At 39.0% G+C, this 22,718-nt stretch overlaps 3 protein-coding genes across 3 annotated transcripts; 1 reads left to right on the forward strand and 2 right to left on the reverse strand.

Annotated features, from left to right (window-relative positions):
* Positions 1-10,144: 10,144 nt before the first annotated feature.
* Positions 10,145-11,236, forward strand: c1ql3b (complement component 1, q subcomponent-like 3b; the record flags this gene model as incomplete). Its single annotated transcript, XM_079243454.1, has 2 exons — positions 10,145-10,765; positions 11,057-11,236. 2 exons carry the CDS (start codon positions 10,145-10,147, stop codon positions 11,234-11,236), a joined length of 801 nt encoding a protein of 266 aa, XP_079099580.1.
* Positions 11,237-12,923: 1,687 nt separating this feature from the next.
* Positions 12,924-16,064, reverse strand: LOC306758457 (N-acetyltaurine hydrolase-like; the record flags this gene model as incomplete). The annotated part of the gene is made up of 4 exons (XM_079243785.1): positions 12,924-13,134; positions 13,455-13,595; positions 15,056-15,321; positions 15,633-16,064. The coding sequence occupies 4 exons, from the start codon at positions 16,062-16,064 to the stop codon at positions 12,924-12,926; spliced, it is 1,050 nt and encodes a 349-aa protein (XP_079099911.1).
* Positions 16,065-16,654: 590 nt separating this feature from the next.
* Positions 16,655-20,797, reverse strand: pter (phosphotriesterase related). The gene is made up of 5 exons (XM_079244382.1): positions 20,755-20,797; positions 19,826-20,287; positions 19,249-19,514; positions 18,469-18,609; positions 16,655-18,190 (listed from the first exon to the last, which is right to left on the reverse strand). Exons 2-5 carry the CDS (start codon positions 20,255-20,257, stop codon positions 17,980-17,982), a joined length of 1,050 nt encoding a protein of 349 aa, XP_079100508.1. The 5' UTR covers positions 20,258-20,287; positions 20,755-20,797; the 3' UTR covers positions 16,655-17,979.
* Between the last annotated feature and the right edge of the window lie 1,921 nt (positions 20,798-22,718).

Consider the following 22,718-nt stretch of genomic DNA (forward strand, 5'->3'; position numbering starts at 1 on the left):
TGTATCATAATTATGTTTATGGATGTTGACTGAGGAGTCTCCACCAAGGAAGACTCACATAAGCTCACTTTGCTTTTCCAGACCCTCCGTTGAACTACAAAGAAAGATTCCAGTCTTTATTTTTGTTGTTAACTGAGACCAAAAGGCAGTGGACCTGTAGTCAAGATGGGAATCTTACCTTTACTGAAAGGACCTAAAGAATAATATGCTGACAGAAAAGCTTTTCATACTTGCAATGATGGTTATAACTGATGACACACACCCATTTAAGAGCAGGATTCATGTTGTGTTTGGAAATAATAGTTAAACCAACTTTGTAATATCAGGATATTTTTAATCCTTGTTTGAGGAGTTTGTAGTGTTAAGTTTCAGAGCCCTGAAACTGTAAGGATTCATCCAGACAAACATCTGAGGTTGTTCAGCACAGCAGTAAAGGAAAATCACACATCCAACACTACCAGTGGGTAAAAAAGGACAACTTAAGCTGATTCAAGTGAGCTAAAAGATCAAGGAGCTCTGTGAGAGTCATGCAGGCAGAGGAGATGCTCAAAGCTATTAAACCTTGGAGTTCTTTGCTATTATTTGTGTTAAGCTTGAGATTTTAGAGGCAAATATTAAGAAATGTTGTTTGAATGTAAATAGTTTACTTATATGATGCCTTTTTACCTCATCTAGGTTCTATAAAAGGCTTTAAATGTGTTTATCATTCACACAGATAGTCATAAAGATCTATCTATATACTGTATTCAGAACCTTTTCTCTCCATATATGCACCACTAAGCACAACAGGGACAGTGTTTCTTGTCCAAGGATGCTGTGACTGGACATACTGGAGATAAAACCACTGATGCTTCGGATTGGAAGATCAAAACTACCGGTTAAACTACAGCTGCCACTTTTATCATATGGACAGCGTTTGGGTTTAAGTACATGAAACTAAACAGTGTAAACTTGCACTGTGAAACAATTGCCCCACAGTTTCATCACAGAATGTTCCCTCACACTGGCAAAGCTCCTGCTCTGCACTGTTGGACCAAAGGTTTATAGTTTATGGGTACTAACCTAATATCCAGTAAAAAAAAAAAAAAAAAAAAAACCTTTTAGGAATGCTTAAATAAATAAGAACAGTTAAAAACTTAAAGGAAATGACAGCGTTTGATCAGCAAGGTACAACAAGCCTTCATATAGATGCTGGACTCTTCAAAGTTTGGCATTTTCCATTATTGCCTTCATGTGACGTATAAGAAATGGAAGTTATCGCAGAAGTAATTGCTTTAAAATTTCTGTATGCATCCAAAAATTATAAAACATTATTTATGTAATGGCGTTCGATCACTAAGAAAAAGGTACGAATAATTCTAGATCCTATCCAAACAAATGTAATGAATTTAGCTCCATCAATAAATGACTGATTCATTTTCTAATTGTGAGTACAAATCTTTTGTCTTTTTCATTTCTGACATTTGCAAATGTTTTTCATTTTTATGATTTTTGGACAGTTGCTGTTTACAGATAGATACAGATACAGATGGATGGAGCTGCTGCAGAGCAGAAAACAATGCTCATGAGTTAAATGTTTTGTAGCATCATGGCTGAGTAGTTATAAGTCATTCTTTGGTGGTTATCTCTTGTCAGATGTCATTTAAACCATTACTTATATTAAAATAGGGAAGCAGGGAAGGTTAAAGAAAAATTCTAAAAAAAATCCACATAGAATAAAATAAATATTTCCTTTAATCCAGCTGATCATCTTTTAGCCTTGTATTAGTAGTGTTGAATTATTGGGCCAAATGTGACAGAACCATGTCATATTATGACTAAACAGATAATTGGCCATAAATTTCCATTTTAGCAGGAAAGAGTGAGGTTGAGATGGTGTGATGTGGGCTGTCTACACATAGCAGAACCTGCCGCCACCAATTAATTCAATCAAATGCACTTGTTTCTGGTTCAACAAGCTGCATTGTGCGTATAGTGCCACTGCTTTTATGGTCTGCCTTGTTGATCTGTCATCTGCTTTAATGCCCGGTGTGCAGTTTTAGAGCAAGTAGGAATGATGGATGGTGCTGCAGTTTTGTGTGTGTGAGGCAGAGAGACTGAAAGATGGTGAGGAGTGTGTGTTAGAAGTGAGGTCTGTAGTTTGAAGGGGTTTTCTGCTCTCTTCCTCTAGTCCACACTGGCTGTCAGCTTTAATTATCTTTGACAAAGGGCCTTCTGAATCCTAATTACCCTGAGCTTTGTCTTTCCTGGAGCCCTTCACTATTCACTCTAGCTGCTTGATGTACTCACTCGTTTCAGTCCTCTTCACCCAAAATTAATTGGCTAAGTTTGCAGTTTTTCTAGTGTCTCCTGACATCTTTTGGGAATCAAAGGTCATCATTAGTTCGGGTGAGGATGTAGGGCGACAGAGAGACAGTTATTCATCTGACATCAGTGCTGTCATGTGGCTGTCCCGGCTATGACAATGACCAGTCTGTATTCACAGGGCACAGACTCATATGAGGAGATTCATGTGACTGACTGTTACAGCGTGTTGAGTCTCAGTGATGTTTGTCAACTGACAATCATATTGTCTTCATTATTCTGTATGTACGGACAGTGATGACCATAAGAATCATTTTGTTTTGTCAAAGTCTTGTCCTTGGTTGGCATTTACAGACTGGGTGGTCTGTCTCCGTTTTAGTCCAAAGCAGCTGAATGAAAATAACGCTTTCAAATATTCCATTTTGCCTCAATCCTTCATCAATATTTCCATGAAGGAAGCGATGTGTCTGGAACTTATAAATATGGGTTTTTCTTCATATGCTCAAGTTCCACTTGTAGAGATGAGGTGTTTTCTCTGGCAATGTTTTCAGAAGTATTGCTGACCTGACATAGTAATATACTATTATATAGTAATATTATATAGTCAAGTACTAGGTTTTATTAAATATATATTGATTCACCCAGTAACAATAACTCACTGCATTGCAAGCTAATATAGTTTATTCATACAAGCTGTGTCAATTGATTAATAAAGCTCCTATCAAATTTGCCTTTTGATGCCAGTGTGAAGTGGAATTGCAGAACAATTCTGCAATTCCATCTGACTGTATCCTAAATAACCAGTCAGATGGTTATTTAGGATACCAGTAAGAGGAAGAAATATGAGTTAAGACGTTAACTAACAAATATGTTTTATGGTTTAAAATGTAATTTCCCAAAACATTTCTTAATAACCCGCAAAAATGCATTTTCCAGTTCCTGTAAGCTTTTTTATTTGAATAATAATGATTTTAAACAAATTTTCACTTCTCTTGTTATACAATTAAAAAAAAGAAAATGTATTTTTGCATTTGAGTGGTTGGCCAGTGCAGTTCTTGGTCTGATGATGTTGTATTGTATTGCAGTGGAAATTGGGCCAAACCCTATTCAAATAAATGACAGACATGGGTTTATTTACTCAGGACTGATCAGTTAACACAGCTCATACCAAAATCAATTGAAATACATTTAAATATGGAGGCTTCAAAAAAGCAGTTGACCTGAATATCGTGCAGTTTTTATGGTTTGCTGTTAACCTGAAAGAGTTGCACTGCTAAGATATATTATGTATGCTGCAACACAAAATCCGTCATCCAGGGCCAACGTTTATCTTTATCCTGTGTTTTTCCAATCATCTCCACTGTTAAAATGTGCTGGAAGTAGAAGTTTTATGTCATTCTTATCTGAAAGTAAGAAAAAATTAAATATTTGCAGTGCATTTCTTATTTTAACCCTTAAACGTAAATGAGACTTTTGCCTTCATTTACAGAATACAGACGATTTACGTATATTTTCTTTTAGTTATGCACAACTGCTAAACAGTTAAATTTCAGTAAGATCTTACTTAACACAATGTATTTGCTTATATATTCCAATTTTTAGGATTAGAAAAAGTATGACCAATTAAGCTAAATAAAATGGTGTTCAAAAACTACTAGAAGCTTTGAAGTTCACAAAGTCTGCCAATGACTGCTCATGAATCGTACATTTGAAAAGGAGCCCAAATTCCTCAATAGGATTTAAGTCAGGTGCTTTTTTTTTTTTGACCTGGACATAGGCCATCAATTCAGACCCATATCATTCAGTATTGTCCCATGTATGTACACACATACATGTGTATATATATATATATATATATATATATATATATATAAATACACAATTGTAATCAATATGAAATCAATGTGTAATCAATATGTTATCAATGTGTAATGAAGTGTAACAAACAAAATGTGGGATTAGACCTAGAAAGGTGGTATACATATATAAATTATTACTTACACAGCCTAAATAAAATAAACATAAAAGCAGTAAATGCAAATGTATAAATGTGTAGCTGGGCCAGATGGATGTGCAGAATAGAAAAAAACACTGCAATAAACAGCAGTACAGATTATAAAATATGCAGATAAATGATAAGGTCTGAACACTTATCTCACTGGTAACCATATACACAGAACTGATGGTGGGCTATGAAGTTGAAAATGTATTTAGTTGGGTCCATTGTTGACCTTGGACACTGCTTTCAGCATATAAACAAACAAAGCATCCTCAATGGTAGAATATGCTGAAGAGTTTAGAAGAATTTTGTCCTTGTTAAATTGAAGTAGTATTCAGCTGTAGTATTTTTTTCAAATGATTTTCTCTGCCACACTTGTAAACTGTACTCTCTTTAATATGCCACTTTGTTCAGATCTATTCCTCTGTTCAAGGAGTAGGCTATATGAAGCATATTTTTGGCAATGAAATTAAATTTCAAATATTAGCACAGAGCCTAATTATGTGCCGTTGTTTGTTTTTGTTATCAGTTTTTATGAGTTTTATATCCTTGGGATTAAAGTTCACAATAACCTACTTTTTATACTATTTTTAACTGTAAAAAAAAAAGGAGGAAAAACAGAAGAGAGATGGGTAAAAAGAGTCATCCACACTTTCATATGACATGCCCGAGCCAGTAAATGGAGAAACAGGGACAGCTTTGTGGAAAAAATAAATAAAAACATGAAAAGAGAAAGAATACAGATGGGTGGGGTGATGATACAGAGATTGGGTGATAAATCTTGTTCTGATCAGGTTTCTCTAGTGCCCTCACACCTCAGTCTCTTTCTTGGGGTAATTAATCAATCCCAGACTAAAGTCATTGATCGGCTTCTCGTGGCCCTCGGTATGTTTACACTCCTCGATTGTGTTTGCCACTAAGCCCCTCGTTGCCGCTCAATCTCATCGGCAGAAAATGTGACACTCCGCCCTCTGATGCCATCAGCACAACAGAGCATCGATTGACATCTCGATGAAAATCAATCTACTTATATTTTTTGTTGCACAGGGGGATTTGGTTTTGTCATAATCCTTTGTTGTAATCCCGTGTTAACCTGGTTGCAATATGTAAAGTCTTATTTGAGCGATCATACCACTCCTGGAATCAGGAGTGGACCCTTCAGCATACAGATACGACCTGATTACATCTCAGTATTACATCACAAAGACACTGATTTCATTCAGCTTTCTTGATGCACTAAAACATACAGATGGGGCTTTAATGTGCTCAATTCTGATGGAAAATGTGTCATGAAATAATATATTTTGCAAGCAACATCTTCTTCTGCAAAGTAATAATCAGTCGTGTGAAAAGTGCTCTGAATTTGGGTGAGTAGAAGTTTGAAGTGTGGTATAAATAAGAAACTATAAAAGTTAAGTACATTGAATATGGGCCTGAGTGCAGAAAGTACTGAGGATGTTGTCACTAAAAAAACAAATTTGCTCGGTTCCCATTTAAACACACTCAGAAGCATCTTTCAGTCTTTATACTCAAACTCTGAGTGGAAGCAAATCAAATGCAGTTTGATGATTTGGTCAGTAAATCTTACTTCTGAAATGTTCTACTATGAAGTCTCACCAGTTTCATGTTTGTCTCATCAAACCACTTCTGTGACTTTTCTATATTGTTCTTCAGCCTCTCACAGGCTGCGAGCCATGATTCAACATCTTATTCAAAGATCTGAGCGATGACGTGTTTGGCTTTGAGCTCCTGCTGGAGGACAGGAGGACGCTGCAGAGGAACAGGGAAACGTGATTATTGAATTAGTAACATGAAACAGTGCTGTAGTCATTGATGCAACATAACCAGAAATGTTCATCAGATTGTGTGTGTATGTGTTAAAGTGTGTTTCCATGTTTCTGTGCTATTAGCTCCACTCTTCTTGACCACAGCTGGAATGTGGCCAAAACACTCTCCCTGCTATCTTTAAGAGGATGAAGTAGGTTTAAGAAATAATTAATGAAATAAAATTATTTTTATGAGTACATTTTGTTAGAGATTATAAATGTTTTTTTCTTGTTTTTTTTTTTTTTTCATTAAGGATTCAAAGTCGTTCTTTTAAAGAAAGAGGCAAGATTTTTAGGGCGCAGTGCCTACCTAATTATAGCTGGAACAAAATAGAACATTTGGAACAGTTCATGTACCTTGCTGTTTTAGTGTGCAGTGACTTCATTTGACCAAATGAAGCACTGATAATTTAAGGATGCTTTGTTAGAAACAGCTTTCACAACTTACTCATAACCAAACATATATTTCATCAGTATCTACCTCAGCAACCTACAGTGACATGCTAACCATTTGTTTTGTGCTCAGACGGACTGTCGTTTGTTTTTCGACAGGTCAACCCAAAGCCCACCTTCAGGTCAGCTGATGACTAATTAACCAAGGAAAGTAATGGAGCGTGCATCAGATGACTTGCTCTATAAAGGCTCTGATTAGTCTCACTGTTCTGTATTCATGAATGAAACCATTTTCTACCTGTGGGAGGCATGAGTTGTAAATCTATTTTGAGACCTTCTTCTGTGCTTTTACATGTCTACAAATCTGAAATGATTATTTCTAAGTCTGCACGAGAACATGCACTGCTTTAAAAACACTCCAATGTTGACGTATAATGAAAAGACCCAAAGAATGTGAACACTTGAAATAAAAGCTTTGACTGCAGTTAGCTGGCCAGCTGGAATTCAATTAAGAAATCAAACAACACAATTATATGTTGATTTTTGCTCCCGTGTCCCCCACCTAGGACAATTAAGATGGCTGCTCCATTTCAAACACAGCTCAGGAGCAGCTTTGAGTAGGTGGCGTGGTAATGCACACTGTTCCCCCCCGCTGAGCAGAACCGCGGAGTCCAACCCTTACACTGACTTTTCATCGGAAAAGAAACATTAACACCCGGATACACAAAGAGCATAATGTGAAAAGTACCGAGACTCGGCACACATGCTGTTTCATCAGTTGATAAACGCTCGGGTGTCAGTGGTCGCATAATGTTTCTGTTTATACTCCTGGCTGCTAATGAGGTCCATTCTGTTTCCTTCCATTCACCACTTAAACTCTCTGACAAACCTGTGTCAGCTTTGATTGTCATGAGCACAACTGAACCCTGTTTAGCCAATCAGGTCAGGCTACATAAAGGTCATACATATTTCATAGAGTATCCCACTTATCTGACAAAGGGTTTCTTTTTTTTTTGCTTGTGAACTGAAATCACGCCTCATATTTCATTAGACTCTCAGAGAGTCTCCAGTCTGTGGTCAGATGGGCTGCATGTTTTATTCATGTCCTCTGAACATCTGCTTGTCTGGGTGTCAAAAAATCATCAGACTCCCAGAGGACCCCTGCCTGACTGGCTGTAAATGAACTCTGAAGCTGAGACTCCAAACAACCTGTCAGAGCTGTACACCACCAGAGGAATCTCAGTACAGTGAACCGTGTAACCAAGATCGAGCACTAGAGACGATTGATGGAAATCAACTTTGGAAATACAATATTTAGACCCTGATTGAGTCAGTGTGATTGCGTGAGAAGGTTCTAACACAAGTTGATTTCTCCTCCCACAGCTTTTTGGTGAATTTTGACACTGTTGTTCATGCTGGCTCCTGGTCGACAAGTCTCCCTGAGTCACTGGAGGCTTGTGCCAACTGGAGGGAAGGAACCTGACCACTAACAAGTGCTCACTGACTCATAGCCGCCACAGTATGTCCCACTGTGTTTGTGCATGTGTGAGTGTTCACAAGTGTTTTATATACTATTCAGTTATATGTTTTTCTATCTATCACCCATCCCACAGAAAACGTGTTCTTTTAGAAATAATGATGTATTTTAGCTCACATGCCCTCAAAACACACAGACGTTAAAGCAGGACACAGAAGGGGATAATGATCAATACAAACATTAAAAAATATTTGTTTGTTGTTTGGTTTTTGTCACCTGTCAGCTGCCAACTTTCAGCCGAGCTTTGCTTTTGTTTGTACCAACAACAGCGGGAAAATATCTGAAGATATCTTTATGACAAAAAAAATACTCTGAGTCCGAACATTTATAGAAGCCAAGAGTGTCGTACTTGAATTATTATTACATCAGTATCTCTATATAATAAGCAAACTTATATTGTAATCCAATGCAGGGTCTCAGGAAAATATGATAGGAACATGAATGGTGTTACTTTCTTTTAGTAAAGGCAGTGGAGCCACTTGTCTTGTGACCAGATGTCTGCGGTTCGAGTCCTGCTCCGCTACACTGCTGCAGCCCTAAGGGGGACATGATTGTTCTCTGAATGTATATATATATATATATATATATATATATATATATATATATATATATATATATATATATATATATATATATATATATATAACAGAAAAAAACCAAAGACTATAAACGGAGAAATGTGGTGAAATGTCATCACAGTACTAATGACGTTTTGGTTTAACTATTGTTGACTTTTCTTTCTAATCTGCAACTCAAACTGCTTTATACAATTCTCCAAAAAAAAAAAAAAAAACCAAACCAGCAAGTAGCAAGATGGATGAAGATAGAGGAAAGAACAGGTTTGTGGTCCAAAGTTTCTAAAGTAATGCAACTCATCTGATAACTACTTAACTGCATGCCTCTGTGTAGCGCTATTTGAGATGATGAGTCTGTGAAAGTCCTATTCTGAATTTTAGACTTCTGAAGAATTCAATTTGTCCTGCAATAAAAGCTCATTTCCATGGCAATATGTCTTTTTGACCACCTGCTGGTGAGATGCCTTTAACATCTTCTACCTTAACATCATGAGTAGCACATCATCATCCTCACTAAGAATCAGCTTTTCATTTGTTAAACTTCACAAAAGCCTGCACTGTTATTTACAGAAGACACTTTTTCAGTCTCAGAACCCATTTAACACATTTTGTCTTTTTTCATACAAATATTGCATTTAAAAGCAAGATTTTTTTCTCTTTACTTGCAGCTGTTCATGATGGATTTCCATAGGTAATTAATTAAGTGATTCCACCCTATTTACTTTGTAAATGGCCCAACAATAATTTCATCAGTATATCTGTAGAGCCATCCTTCAACGCCAGCTCCTACTGACTCCCCCCTTTCTTTTAGTGGCTCTATAGATTTTCTCAAAATGATAAATTGGACAGAGGGAGCCACTAAGGTGTGACCTTTTGTCTTAAATGGACCTAATTATGTTCAAGTTGTTTGGAGAAAGCCTAATAACATTTTGTGGGGCGTGACGTTTCAATAATCAATAGATCAAAGTAATACATGCTGAAATAATCTCACTCCAGACAAATGCATGAAATGAATTTATATAAATAAATAAAGCAGTCCCTTTTAACAGCTTCGAAGTTGCATCAGTGAGTGTTGGTGTGTCGCTTACCTTCTCCCTTTTGATTGAAGAAATGCGCGGATTCTATCCCATCCATCACTTCCACCCCTCCCTCTCCAAACCCTGAAACGAGTAGCGCTTAATTTCTAGCCCATTCTCTCCTGTGACACTGTGTCAGACAGAAACTTGCAGAAAGCTGCTACCCATCGCAGACTGAGGGATCTTCAATAGGAAAGTGTTTTGGTTTTTAAGTTAGGTGAAATTATGGAAATGAACCAACTGAACGGATTCCGCAAAGCGTAAAAGTTGTGGATGGTTACTTTTACGCATAAGCATTTAAAGGACTATTTCGCATCCAAACGTTGCGGTGCAATTGAAGAGCAGGTCAATTTCTTCTCTTTGCAAAACCATCGTCCACAAGCAGGCTGGAACACCATCCAATTGGGAGAACACCGCGAGCCCGCAGAGCGCAGATGATCGCAACTGGTGTTTGTGGCGTCGCGCTGGTGCTGGTGTTGGTGGTTCTGATTCCGGTCATGGTAAACTCCGCTGGAACTCCTGCCCGCTATGAGATGCTGGGATCTTGTCAGATGGTGTGCGATTCCCATGGCACGGCGGCCACGGCCACGGCCAAGGCAACCAGTCCGATTAAAGACAACCGGTTGGTGCAGTCGCTTCCAACGTTCATCCAAGGCCCACCTGGAGAGCCAGGGCGCGTAGGGAGAATGGGCGCCAGGGGTCCAGTCGGTGAGCCAGGGCCACCTGGACCTGCCGGTCCGCCTGGTGAGAGGGGAGCACCTGGTCCACCGGGTCCACCCGGATTACCAGGAGTCAATGGGCCAACTGGTGCAATCAGCGCAGCCACTTATAACACCATCCCAAAGATAGCGTTTTATGCTGGGCTGAAGAAGCAACATGAAGGCTATGAAGTGCTGAAATTTGACGATGTTGTCACAAATCTCGGCAACCACTACGATCCCTCAACCGGAAAATTCACCTGTTCGATACCTGGGATTTACTTCTTTGTTTACCATGTGTTGATGAGAGGCGGGGACGGAACGAGCATGTGGGCTGATCTCTGCAAAAACAACCAGGTAGGGCGACTCCCTGTAGTTTATCATGTAATAAAATAGTCCTTCAGTATATTTTATCATCTCTGTTCAGAGTTACATTTAGTCCACATTCGTACTTTTTGCGTTTTTACGCACGAAGTGTGCCAAAAATACACCATCTGGACATCAAGAAGCCACATAAAGACATAAGTTAAAGTGAAATGTAGTTGTTTAGGGCTGGTAAAAAAACAAACAAACAAACAAAAAACATTAAAATGAGCTGTCCGAGGTTCTGATCTCTCATCAGCAAATTTGTTCAAATTTGGCTTCCAGGTGAGAGCCAGTGCCATCGCGCAGGACGCCGACCAGAACTACGACTATGCCAGTAACAGTGTCGTCCTTCACCTGGAGCCGGGTGACGAGATTTACATCAAGCTAGACGGCGGGAAGGCGCACGGGGGCAACAACAATAAGTACAGCACTTTCTCCGGCTTCATGTTGTACGCTGACTGAAACACGGAGATCTGCACAAGGAGAGAGAGAGAATAAGAGAGAAGGTGGAAAATTATATAAAGAACCGCTTTGCATTTAGTTTGCTTCATTGCTCCTGCTCAGTTCAATGTCAGCAGGATTATTACAAAGGGAGCTCAGTATTTCTATATTCTAAAGAATCCAGAGTGATGACAGATCATGCAAAAACTGTACTTTTGCAGCTAGAAGAGCTGACAATGTAATTACAAGATGAATTTTAATTTGTACAGCAGGGTTGTACCCATGTCAGATTGATTAGTGTGGCTGGTGCACTCTGCCTGAACGATTAGGCTTTATAAATTAAGTTTGCTGATATGTCAAACCAACTGTAGCTGCTGTGGTAACATTTACTGAGTGACTGTCGATCGAAAGTTCAATGTGTTGACGTTTAGCACTCAACTGTAGATGATTATACTATACTCACATACAACTCTGTTCAAAGTGTTAGCCCATTTGTGTGCTTTTATTTTCTAGATTTGTCCAGATTGTGGGACTTTGGGTGAAAATGTTAAGTCGTGATGATGCATGTTCATAAAAAAAAAAGGACATTTAAACACTGTGCAGCATTTAATGTAAAGACCAAACCTAATGTTTGAAACACTGTCACAAAACGATCATTGCAAGTTATTTTTCTTGTGTGTGTCAATGTGGCGTCTGGTTTAGGCAGCAGGGTTGCCTGATGGTTAGTCACCATCACAAAACTGAACAGTCACACTGACAGATATCATTCCTCGAGCTCGTTTGCCAATCTGCTTGTTGATTTTTAAACGCCTCCTAATGAGAATGTCAGTAAAAAAAAAAAAAAATGAAGTGAAGTGAAGTCTTCTGTCTCAGTTTGTAATCCTCTCAGAAGATTAATCAAAGTTATTTAGTTGTTCACAGAACACCGTCAGCTGTGGTGATGGCACCATTGATCATGTGGTGAAGTCACCCTGTGAGGCCACCTGTTCCCAGATGAGAGGAGGACGCGTCCTTCATCTGGACCAGCCAGCCAGTCTCCCATAAACACACCCAGACACCCAGCATGGGGGCAACAGGACACCTCATCCAGCACAGCCACATTGTGTCAAGAGTTGAACTGCATACTGATTACTAAGGGGTTCATTATTTCCCTGCCAGAGAACATGTTTGCAGAGATGTCACAAACACACACACACTCACAAAAAAAAAACAAAAAAAAAAAACAAACAAGCAGTGATGATGGTTAAATTAAAAAATGTCATTTACTGGTGCACCATATGTGTGAGCACGGCAATAGTCACTTCAAAGAATGGAAACACTTATAAATGATTGTTATCGAATATAAAACACAACCAAGTTATTTTTTGTGGCAAAAAAGAGAATTAAATTTAATAACCAATGCAAAGCGCCTTAATCAAAAAAATTCTGCCGCTGGTTGAAATTACAGCCTGTAATTTTCCGTTGCTAAAATGAAGTCATAAAACATTTTGCTTTGTTAGAAAATGTTTACAATATTGAAATTGTATTCATTTATACACTGTGAGCTTAACTGTATAAATGTCCAAAATAACACTGATAAGTCAAGATTTCTTCTTGATTCCTGCTAAGATCTTATTGTTTATAATGGAGTGTTGATCAGTTATGTGGATAAAAAAAATTGCACCTCGATCAAACTGGCCACCTTGTGTGTCTTTTTTTTTTTTTTAAGTTATCTGAAGGTCAGCCAGCATTTCGGATTGTCGATGAGGATCTTGTCCACCTGGTGCTGCGAGATGCCTCTCCTCAGCATCTTCGGCACAATGTTCTTCAGGATGTGCGAGTAGCCGTGGCCGCCAAACTTAGTCAGACGGTTCTTGGTGTGGAGGTCGTGTCCAACCACTATCTTGTCTTCATAACCCTCCTTCACAAGGAATGCTAAGCTGAACACATAAAAGAAACAACTGAAAAACAAACAGCCTCCAATGTGACATAAAGAACGACGTACTGTCTTAGCATTTCTATCTACAAAACATTTCTATGGAAAATCAGCCACCCAAACCTTGAAGGCAACGCATTTAGATCAGCATGTTGACATAAGTATACGCTATTCCTTCTATTGTGGGTAAATGTCAGCATCTTAATAAAATAAACTATAAAGACCTGATGTGGAGGATAACACATACATTAAAATGTAGCATTAACAGATGCTGTATAAGACAGAGAACGATGGATCAGTGTGACTGCAGGCATCATAACTCACGCCTTCACTCTCTGGCTGTCACTGGGCATGTCCACGTCCAGGTCAAATGGGTAGTTCATCATCTCGGTCCCGAACAGGTCGTATTCCAGGTAGCTTCCCAACATTGCAAACTCAAGCAGCTCATTATAATCAAATATAGTCCTGGAAGAGGGTAGCAGAGGGGTGAATGATCCGGGTGTCTCACACCATGTTTTTCATACTTAGGTTGTCATGTCCATCCAGAAAAAAGTAAATTCTTCTACTTTAAATGAGAACATTTTGAGAGTTTGAAATGCAATTAAAACTCCAGATCAGCACCTAACACGCTTGTATGATCAGGAAGATTAAAGCAATTATAGCAGAACAGATTTTATTCAATATTATGTTTCTTATCACGTTCTCAATTAAAATTTTCCTGGATTTTGTGTGAAGGTATTTAGAAATGTTAATATACACAGATTACATGCATAGTACGCAGTTGGGGTTACTTTTTGGTTTGAATTTTTTTTCTATAACAGTGAGATCACTGACCGCTTAGTTCATCGACAATGAGTGAAGCTCAGGAAAAATGAATTCAAACTAAAGTGGGAAAACAAATCTTTTCTCTACTGAGATCTTTCTAATTGCGTTATGATGCAGTTGAGAAAAATATCATTTTAATATCAGGACAGCACTGACATAACCCTTTAATTCTGATGGAAACAGGACATTTCTCAAGTATTGGGGCAGCAACAGGCCACATCATGCACCAAAGCTTATTAGGCTACTTTATACTTTAAAAGAAATTGATCAAGATCAGAACCAAATATCCTCCTTAGCTCCTGCTCCATCTTTCTGTCAAGTTTTATAAATTTAATCTAAGTTGATGTGCTACATGTAATCTCATGAAAAACAATCTAATTAAACATACATTTAGGGTCCTAAAACATTTGGATGCTGGCAAAATGACGAAGATTTCAATGGGCTTCAGAAAAAAGGTTCTACATTTTAGGATTATGTCATTTCTAAATCCTTACTCTAATTTTGACATCATCACCAGTGAGTATGTACTTTACGTCCATATTTTACAGAAGTGTACCTTGAGAATGTTTTGGCAAACAGTTAGAATAAAATTACATATTCTGAACCAATTCTGCTTCGGAAACCTTTTTAATGAGGGCTCAAAAACAGGGTTCAACATCTTAAAAAGCTGGAGTCCCAATCCGTTCTCTAATCTGGATGATGAAACTGAAATTACACTTTATAGTTAACAATAATCTGGATATGTTTTAGCAAACAGCTAAAATAAAAATTAAGTAAACATTTGTGAGTAATTTTAGCTCAAAATCCCATATGAGTACAGGAAACACCATCATCTTTAAAATGTTTACATTTTTAAACAGAGTAAATGTAAAACTTCATTTCTATTTTAGAAAAAAAAAGACAAATTGTCTTGAGAAGATGTTTAAGCAGCTTCACTAAATATCACTCGTGTGACCAAACAGGAAGATGGCTACTGGTTTTACTCAAAAGTTACATACATCAGTTGATATAAATGGATAACAATTTTCTTCAGTGAAAGAAAATAAATGTGAGGTAGATGAGCACCTGGAAGTAAGTAAATCTTTTAAGGGACTTCTAACCTGTCCAGGTGTGACATGACAGTTTTGCTGATGTCCCCACCAGCTTCCTGGAGAATTCGAACGACTTCAGCTGGAGCGGCAGGATTCCTGCCAGGATGGATGATAACTGGGCATCCCAGCTGAGCCTGAGCATGTGCTGTGGCCCTCAGCACCTTGGCTTCGCTCTCTGTGATTGGCCAACCAGTGCCAATCTCACCAATCACACCGCAGCGGATGTCTGTGCCATCGGCACCGTGGAGCACCTCACTGACAATGATGTCTGTCAGCTGACAGAGATGAAATCAGAGTTAAAGGACATCATCACTCTTCAGACAAGTAGTTGACATGTCTATCCTTTCCCTTTAAGGGAAAAGAAATACGTGGTGCACATAAACTACATTTATTAAAGTGACTCATTAATGCAAAGGAAAACATTGCACTTAGAAACTGTGATGAATCAAAAAACCAGCACAACATATTTATCAAGTAGCAGTGGCCACGTACAGACACAAACATAGTGCTGCTGGAGTTCACACTATCAAGGTTCAACTGAGAGAAACTTTCTGCATTTTATATTTGACCACAGACTGGGTCCCACCTTCTCCACACTCATTTTCTTGGTGGCGTCAGTGTGAGTGCAGTCCACGTAGTACCCTGCTCCAGCAATGATGTGGACCCCAGTGTCCTTGGCCAGCTGCCGGAGAGTGGGCAGGTCTCGGTCGATGCCTGTTGTCGTGTTCTCCACTATGGTGCCCCCTCCAGCCTTCCTGTAGACCAGCAGCTCGTCCCGCACGGCGCTGGACTCCTGCTGCAGGAGCAGGTTCTCATGGCATCTGTAGGGGTTTTGCCTGAGCCAGTACATGTGCTGCATCTGGAAGGGGTTCTCCGCCACTGCTTCATCACCAGGTGGAGGGGGGAAGTAACAGCACTCAAAAGTCATGGTCAAGTGCTCATGGGTCATGGTGCGGCCCAGCTGGTCTGGATCCACCAGACCCAGCACAGTCTGGACCTTCCCGCTTAGAGCTGACATGATGTTCTGATTAAAATACAGCTTCCCACAACCTGAAAATCACACAATTATTTGGACATTACTGAATGAAAGTTCAGACAGAAAAGAGTGATTGGAGAATGTTTTTGTGCAGTCTGTCAACTCATTAACAAAGCTAACTTTATTGCGCATGCACTAGATGGACCTTTGGACTGGTAAGACGGCATTGAAACATTTTCAAAAGACTGAAAAAACCCCACTTAGTATAACATTATCCTCAGCGTAACAGGTAGCCATGTGCAACTTGGTAAAAGCAAAGTGATGATGGTGCTAAAAGGTAAATGATCAAAAACTGCACAAAAGAAACATGCATTCATGTCACTCACAAGAGAGCAGGAAGGAAGCCATAAAGTTTAAAAACACTCATTTCTTTACAGTGTAACTACTTAGAAGAGCTTTCTGACCTTGTTTCTGCTAAATGTAGTCCACGTCCGCCACCAGCTGAACACAGACAGCTGGTGGCGGAAGGTCTTGTTGATTATCTCAACAAGACCTTGAGAAGCGGGAGTCAATCATCGCGAGAGATTATGAGACAACAGTTGAGAGAAATGCTTATATTTAGCAAAGTTTATTAGTAAGAGATTGAAGACATCCGTTTGGACAAGAATTTAAACGATACAAGCTTTTGCTATATAACTGCATTATTGCCCCTTCAGAAGACAAGTATGACATTTCTTCTTTGTTCATTTACAGTAATGTTAGATAAAGTACAATTTACTCATTTGTACATAAACAATAAAAACATTCAGTTTTAAACGCTTTTTACCAGGTTTTTAGGTTAGACCTGGACTGGTTCCCACTACTGATGCTTTATATCAATAATTACTGGTTTAAAGAAAAATTCATGAAGACCTATATGATCATCCACGGAACTGTTTCAACATAACCCGATAAGTCCAACGTTATAAATGTTGCTATGGAAAAGTTTTTCTGATGAGAAGTCATGTTGGGGAAGACTAAATGTTAGTTAAAAATACATACTGAGCAACACAATTAACTATAAAATATCAATTAGAAAGAGTTTATAGAAGATGTATGAAATGTAATACAACCAGCTGGGTTAATAAACAACTCCCAATGCAGTCATTTCTAACATTCATCCAAGATCCACTAGGATGCTGGGGTGAATCTGGAGGATAGACCCCAGGGGTCTAGTTGGTGAGCCTGGGCCGCCTGGACCTGCTGGTTCTCCTGGGGAGAACAGGGAACCTGGCCCACAGGTCAACCCGGGTTACCAAAGTCAAGTGGGCCAACTGGTACCATCAGTGCAGCCACTTTCAGCAAAGCCCTAAGATAGCATTTTCTGCATGACTTCTGGTTAAATTTTTTCCAAGCAAGGGGCAACAGGACACATCATGCAGAACAGTCAGATTGTGTCCTGAGTTGAGCGGCATACGGACAGGATTTATTTTGTCCCTGCCAACAAAACATGTTGGCAGAAATTCTCACCAATACAAAAAGGCAGTAATGATGAATTCATTAAAAAGTTAATTATTGTAGCACCATACATATGAGCACCATTGTAAAGAATAACTTTAAAGGATAAAAACATCTATCATCGATTGCAATAGCCCTTCTAAGAACAGAATCAAGTTATCCTTTTGCACAATAAATTAAAATGTGTTTCATAAAGAATGTAAAATGCTTTTAGGTGGATAAAACATCAGCTTGTAATTTCCTGTTGCAAAAATTAAGCCATAAAAAATTTTACCTCGCTGACAAAAAAAGGAAAACGTTCAGACTGCGTACATTTAAACACTGAGAGCTTAATTGTCTAAGTCAGCCTTGAGATTCCTGCAAAGATCTCAAAGTGTTTACTATGGGCTGTTGATCAGCTGTGTGAGGATATGAACTGCCCCTCCATCAAATCACCTTTCTTGTAGTTTTTTGTTTTGTTTTATTTGAAGGTCAGCCAGCATTTAGGATTGTCAATGAGGATCTTGTCCACCTGGTGCTGCGAGATGCCTCTCCTCAGCATCTTCGGCACAATGTTCTTCAGGATGTGTGAGTAGCCGTGGCCGCCAAACTTAGTCAGACGGTTCTTGGTGTGGATATCATGTGCGATGACTATCTTGTCTTCATAACCCTCCTTCACAAGGAATGCCAAGCTGAACACATAAATCAACAAGCGGAGAAACATGAGGCCTTCAATATGACGTAACTGCAAGAAAATTTTGCAGACAATCTGTCCCAAATGGTAAAAACAACACACTTGAATCAGCAACAGCTTTTGACACAAACAGACTCTATTCCTGCTATTGTGGGCCTTTGTTAGGGTCTAATTAACAGCAGAAAACACCTGATGTGGACAATAACACATAAGTTAAAATATGTAACATTAATGGATTCTGCTTATGGCAAAGAAAGATGGATCAGTGTAACTCACGCCTTCACTCTCTGGCTGTCACTGGGCATGTCCACTTCCAGGTTGTATGGGTAGTTCAGCATCTCCATTCCAAACAGGTCGTACTCCAAGTAGCTCCCTAACTTTGCAAACTCAAGCAGCTCATTGTAATCAAATATAGTCCTGGAATAGGGCAAAAAAAGAGAGATGACTGATCCAAGTGCATTATGGGTAGTGCATTTAGTATCTGTAAACATGTGCCACAGGTAAACACATCATCAGGAGCAAAATGACATGTTTTCTTCCTTTGCTTGTGTTCTACATCTGAAACATTTTTAATGAGGGCTCAAAAACTGGGATCAACATCTTAAAAAGCTGGAGTCCCAATCCGTTCTCTAATCTGGATGCTGAAACGGAAATTACACTTAAAGTCCCCATTTTTATACTTAACAATAATCTGGATATGTTTTAGCAAACAGCTAAAATAAAAATTAAGTAAACATTTGTGAGTAATTTTAGCTCAAAATCCCATATGAGTACAGGAAACACCATCATCTTTAAAATGTTTACATTTTTAAACAGAGTAAATGTAAAACTTTATTTCTATTTTAGAAAAAAAAAGACAAATTGTCTTGAGAAGATGTTTAAGCAGCTTCACTAAATATCACTCGTGTGACCAAACAGGAAGATGGCTACTGGTTTTACTCAAAAGTTACATACATCAGTTGATATAAATGGATAACAATTTTCTTCAGTGAAAGAAAATAAATGTGAGGTAGATGAGCACCTGGAAGTAAGTAAATCTTTTAAGGGACTTCTAACCTGTCCAGGTGTGACATGACAGTTTTGCTGATGTCCCCACCAGCTTCCTGGAGAATTCGAACGACTTCAGCTGGAGCGGCAGGATTCCTGCCAGGATGGATGATAACTGGGCATCCCAGCTGAGCCTGAGCATGTGCTGTGGCCCTCAGCACCTTGGCTTCGCTCTCTGTGATTGGCCAACCAGTGCCAATCTCACCAATCACACCGCAGCGGATGTCTGTGCCATCGGCACCGTGGAGCACCTCACTGACAATGATGTCTGTCAGCTGACAGAGATGAAATCAGAGTTAAAGGACATCATCACTCTTCAGACAAGTAGTTGACATGTCTATCCTTTCCCTTTAAGGGAAAAGAAATACGTGGTGCACATAAACTACATTTATTAAAGTGACTCATTAATGCAAAGGAAAACATTGCACTTAGAAACTGTGATGAATCAAAAAACCAGCACAACATATTTATCAAGTAGCAGTGGCCACGTACAGACACAAACATAGTGCTGCTGGAGTTCACACTATCAAGGTTCAACTGAGAGAAACTTTCTGCATTTTATATTTGACCACAGACTGGGTCCCACCTTCTCCACACTCATTTTCTTGGTGGCGTCAGTGTGAGTGCAGTCCACGTAGTACCCTGCTCCAGCAATGATGTGGACCCCAGTGTCCTTGGCCAGCTGCCGGAGAGTGGGCAGGTCTCGGTCGATGCCTGTTGTCGTGTTCTCCACTATGGTGCCCCCTCCAGCCTTCCTGTAGACCAGCAGCTCGTCCCGCACGGCGCTGGACTCCTGCTGCAGGAGCAGGTTCTCATGGCAGCTGTAGGGGTTTTGCCTGAGCCAGTACATGTGCTGCATCTGGAAGGGGTTCTCCGCCACTGCTTCATCACCAGGTGGAGGGGGGAAGTAACAGCACTCAAAAGTCATGGTCAAGTGCTCATGGGTCATGGTGCGGCCCAGCTGGTCTGGATCCACCAAACCCAGCACAGTCTGGACCTTCCCGCTTAGAGCTGACATGATGTCCAGATCAGAATAGTTTCCCACAATCTGAAAAACACATATTTTTTATTTGGATATAACTGGGAGAATGGTCAGACTGGTGATAGTTTTGGCAGTTCTGTGCAACAGATAGGGAGTGTGTGTTTCACCACACAACCTGTCAACTCATTCCAACAAACACATTTCACGGTGCATGCACTACAATGACCTTTGAACTGCTACCAGCAGGTTCCAGACACTTAGAAAGAAGTCCGAAAGTAACACTCTCATCGTAACGCGTTTGCTGCATGCTTAAATCTGCCCTCAGTATAGCAAATAAAAGACGAGCTACTACTTGGTAAACGCGAAGTTTGAAAAAAAAAAAAAAAACCAAAAACGTGTAATCTCGTCAAAAATCACATGTAAAAAAAAAAGTGCACGTATGTTAGAGCTGCAGCATTAAAAGAAGGGGAGGTTCCATTATATTTACAACAAATTTCTAAAAGGTAAAACTAGCACAAAAACAGCTTTCTGACCTTGTTTCTGCTACGTACAGTCCACACCAGACACCTACAGACAGCTGCTCCTGTGGATTAACAACAAGCGAGGAAATGGGTCAATCATCGCGAGAGATTGCGAGACTACTATCCTAAATGTGTCTGGTTCTTAGCAGAAAGACAACCTTTTAAAAACACAAAACAGTAAATGAACTTGCATCTCGACAGGCTTTCATGACTGATTATGCTTCATAATAATTTAGATGAATAAATGCATGAACGTCGTTCTTACTAACACTAACCCATTATGCCCAGTTATGAATGTCTGAATTCTTAAATGGTTTACAGTTGTAAATGATGAGGAAACGAATAACATAAAAACAAAAGTTTTAATATCTTTCTTCATAACCACAATGAGTTGGAAGACTCTACAAGATGAAGCAGCATTCAGAAGACAGACTGCAACTGTGGTTGCTTTTCACCCAGCAGATGGTCTCCACAGCAGCATTTGGTCTGCCGTTGCAGGGAACTGCCCTGTGCACAGTCACCACCATCCTTGCAAATGGTTGTGCAAATCCACAGACTGTGGGGCCTATATGCCATCTATTTGTCAGCAAGATGACTACTCTGTAGATCATATGGGATAGTGTTTGGCTGTCATGTTCAAAAGAGATTAATGTCAGCTGATTACTGTCTGTCTACACCGATGATCACTCACTGTGTTTCGGAGATGTCATTCCTGTTGTCACTGTCACCCACTCTGAATTACTCTTATTTTTGTTGGTGTTTTCCAGAAGTCTGCTTCTCCTAAACTATTAGCCTTACAGGGACCTTCAAGATAAGATTAATAAAATTATGAGCTACCAAAAAAAAAAAGAAAAAAAAAGTGAAATAAATCTGAGAGAAAACACCAGATATACAGAAGAACTATTGAGCAGCATCTGGGAACCAAAATCAATACAAGCAGCCATTGTGACGGACACAGATTGAGAAAACAAAAAACAGACAAGGCAGCATGGATGCAGATTACATGCCAAAACATACGATCTTATGGAATGCTGTTACTCATAAGTGTAGAGTATCATATCACTCCAGGGTTTCTCATTAGTGACAAGAGAAATGTCACTTCCAATTTATCTGTATGGCTGATATGTTTCAGATGAATACAACCACAGGGCTTAAAGAAGAGGGTGACTATCATCTCACCCATGGGGACAAACCTTCTGAAAGCCACTGTAGTTCAATAAGAGGAATTCATATTTCATATTCAGTTTGATTTCATAGTATATATTACCTACCTGATCATTTTTGGAGTTCTGATGTAAGAGCACTGAATGATATGAAAATGTACTAAAAACACAAGCTAATGTCTTTGTGCTAAACAAATTGTTAAATAATAGCCAACTATCTGATTTGTACTTTTTTTTTTATGTGTTTTTGCTTTTTATTGTATTTTGCTGCAATTTATATAATTTGAATACACACATTATTCATGACTAAAAGAAAAACAATCAGAATATATGTGTTACTGGAAAATATTATATCAGGATTTAATGTTTTAAACTGAGCAGCATGGAGAGAAAATTACACAAAAATTGTGGTTTGGTGCCCTCTACAGAAAGGAGGGGCAATATATACCATTTTGTGTATTGGCTGGATTTACCAGATACAAGCTGCTGTCTAAGAACAGGCCAGGGTGCTTTCTGTCAACTTAATTGGCATGAACAACAATAAAAGACACAGTGTTTCTGAAGTGGTCTTTATCTCATTCCCAAGTTGGTTAAGCTGTTCAGAGCCTCAGTAACGAGAATTAATGGGCAAGTTTTAAGCAAGCTGAAGAAGTTACAGTATCTGTCACCTAACAACAAAATCAAAAGTTTGTAGTTTGTAGAAAGAGCAGACACAAACAGAAAATGTAGTCAATTTAATTTAATTTAATTTAATTTAATTTAATTTAATTTAATTTAATTTAATTTAATTTAATTTTACTTTATTATTATTAT

This window comes from Telmatherina bonti, assembly GCF_933228915.1.
Source record: "Telmatherina bonti genome assembly, chromosome: 7".
Classification (NCBI taxonomy): Eukaryota; Metazoa; Chordata; class Actinopteri; order Atheriniformes; family Telmatherinidae; genus Telmatherina; species Telmatherina bonti.

Excerpts from the sequence above, each read along its gene's own strand:
- pter (XM_079244382.1), bottom strand. The coding sequence starts at position 20,257 with ATGTCAGCTCTAAGCGGGAAGGTCCAGACTGTGCTGGGTTTGGTGGAT. Across the intron at positions 19,515-19,825 it reads AGAAAATGAGTGTGGAGAAG|CTGACAGACATCATTGTCAG; the intron begins GTGGGACCCAGT and ends CATCTCTGTCAG. Across the intron at positions 18,191-18,468 it reads GACAGCCAGAGAGTGAAGGC|CTTGGCATTCCTTGTGAAGG; the intron begins GTGAGTTACACT and ends TTATGTGTTCAG.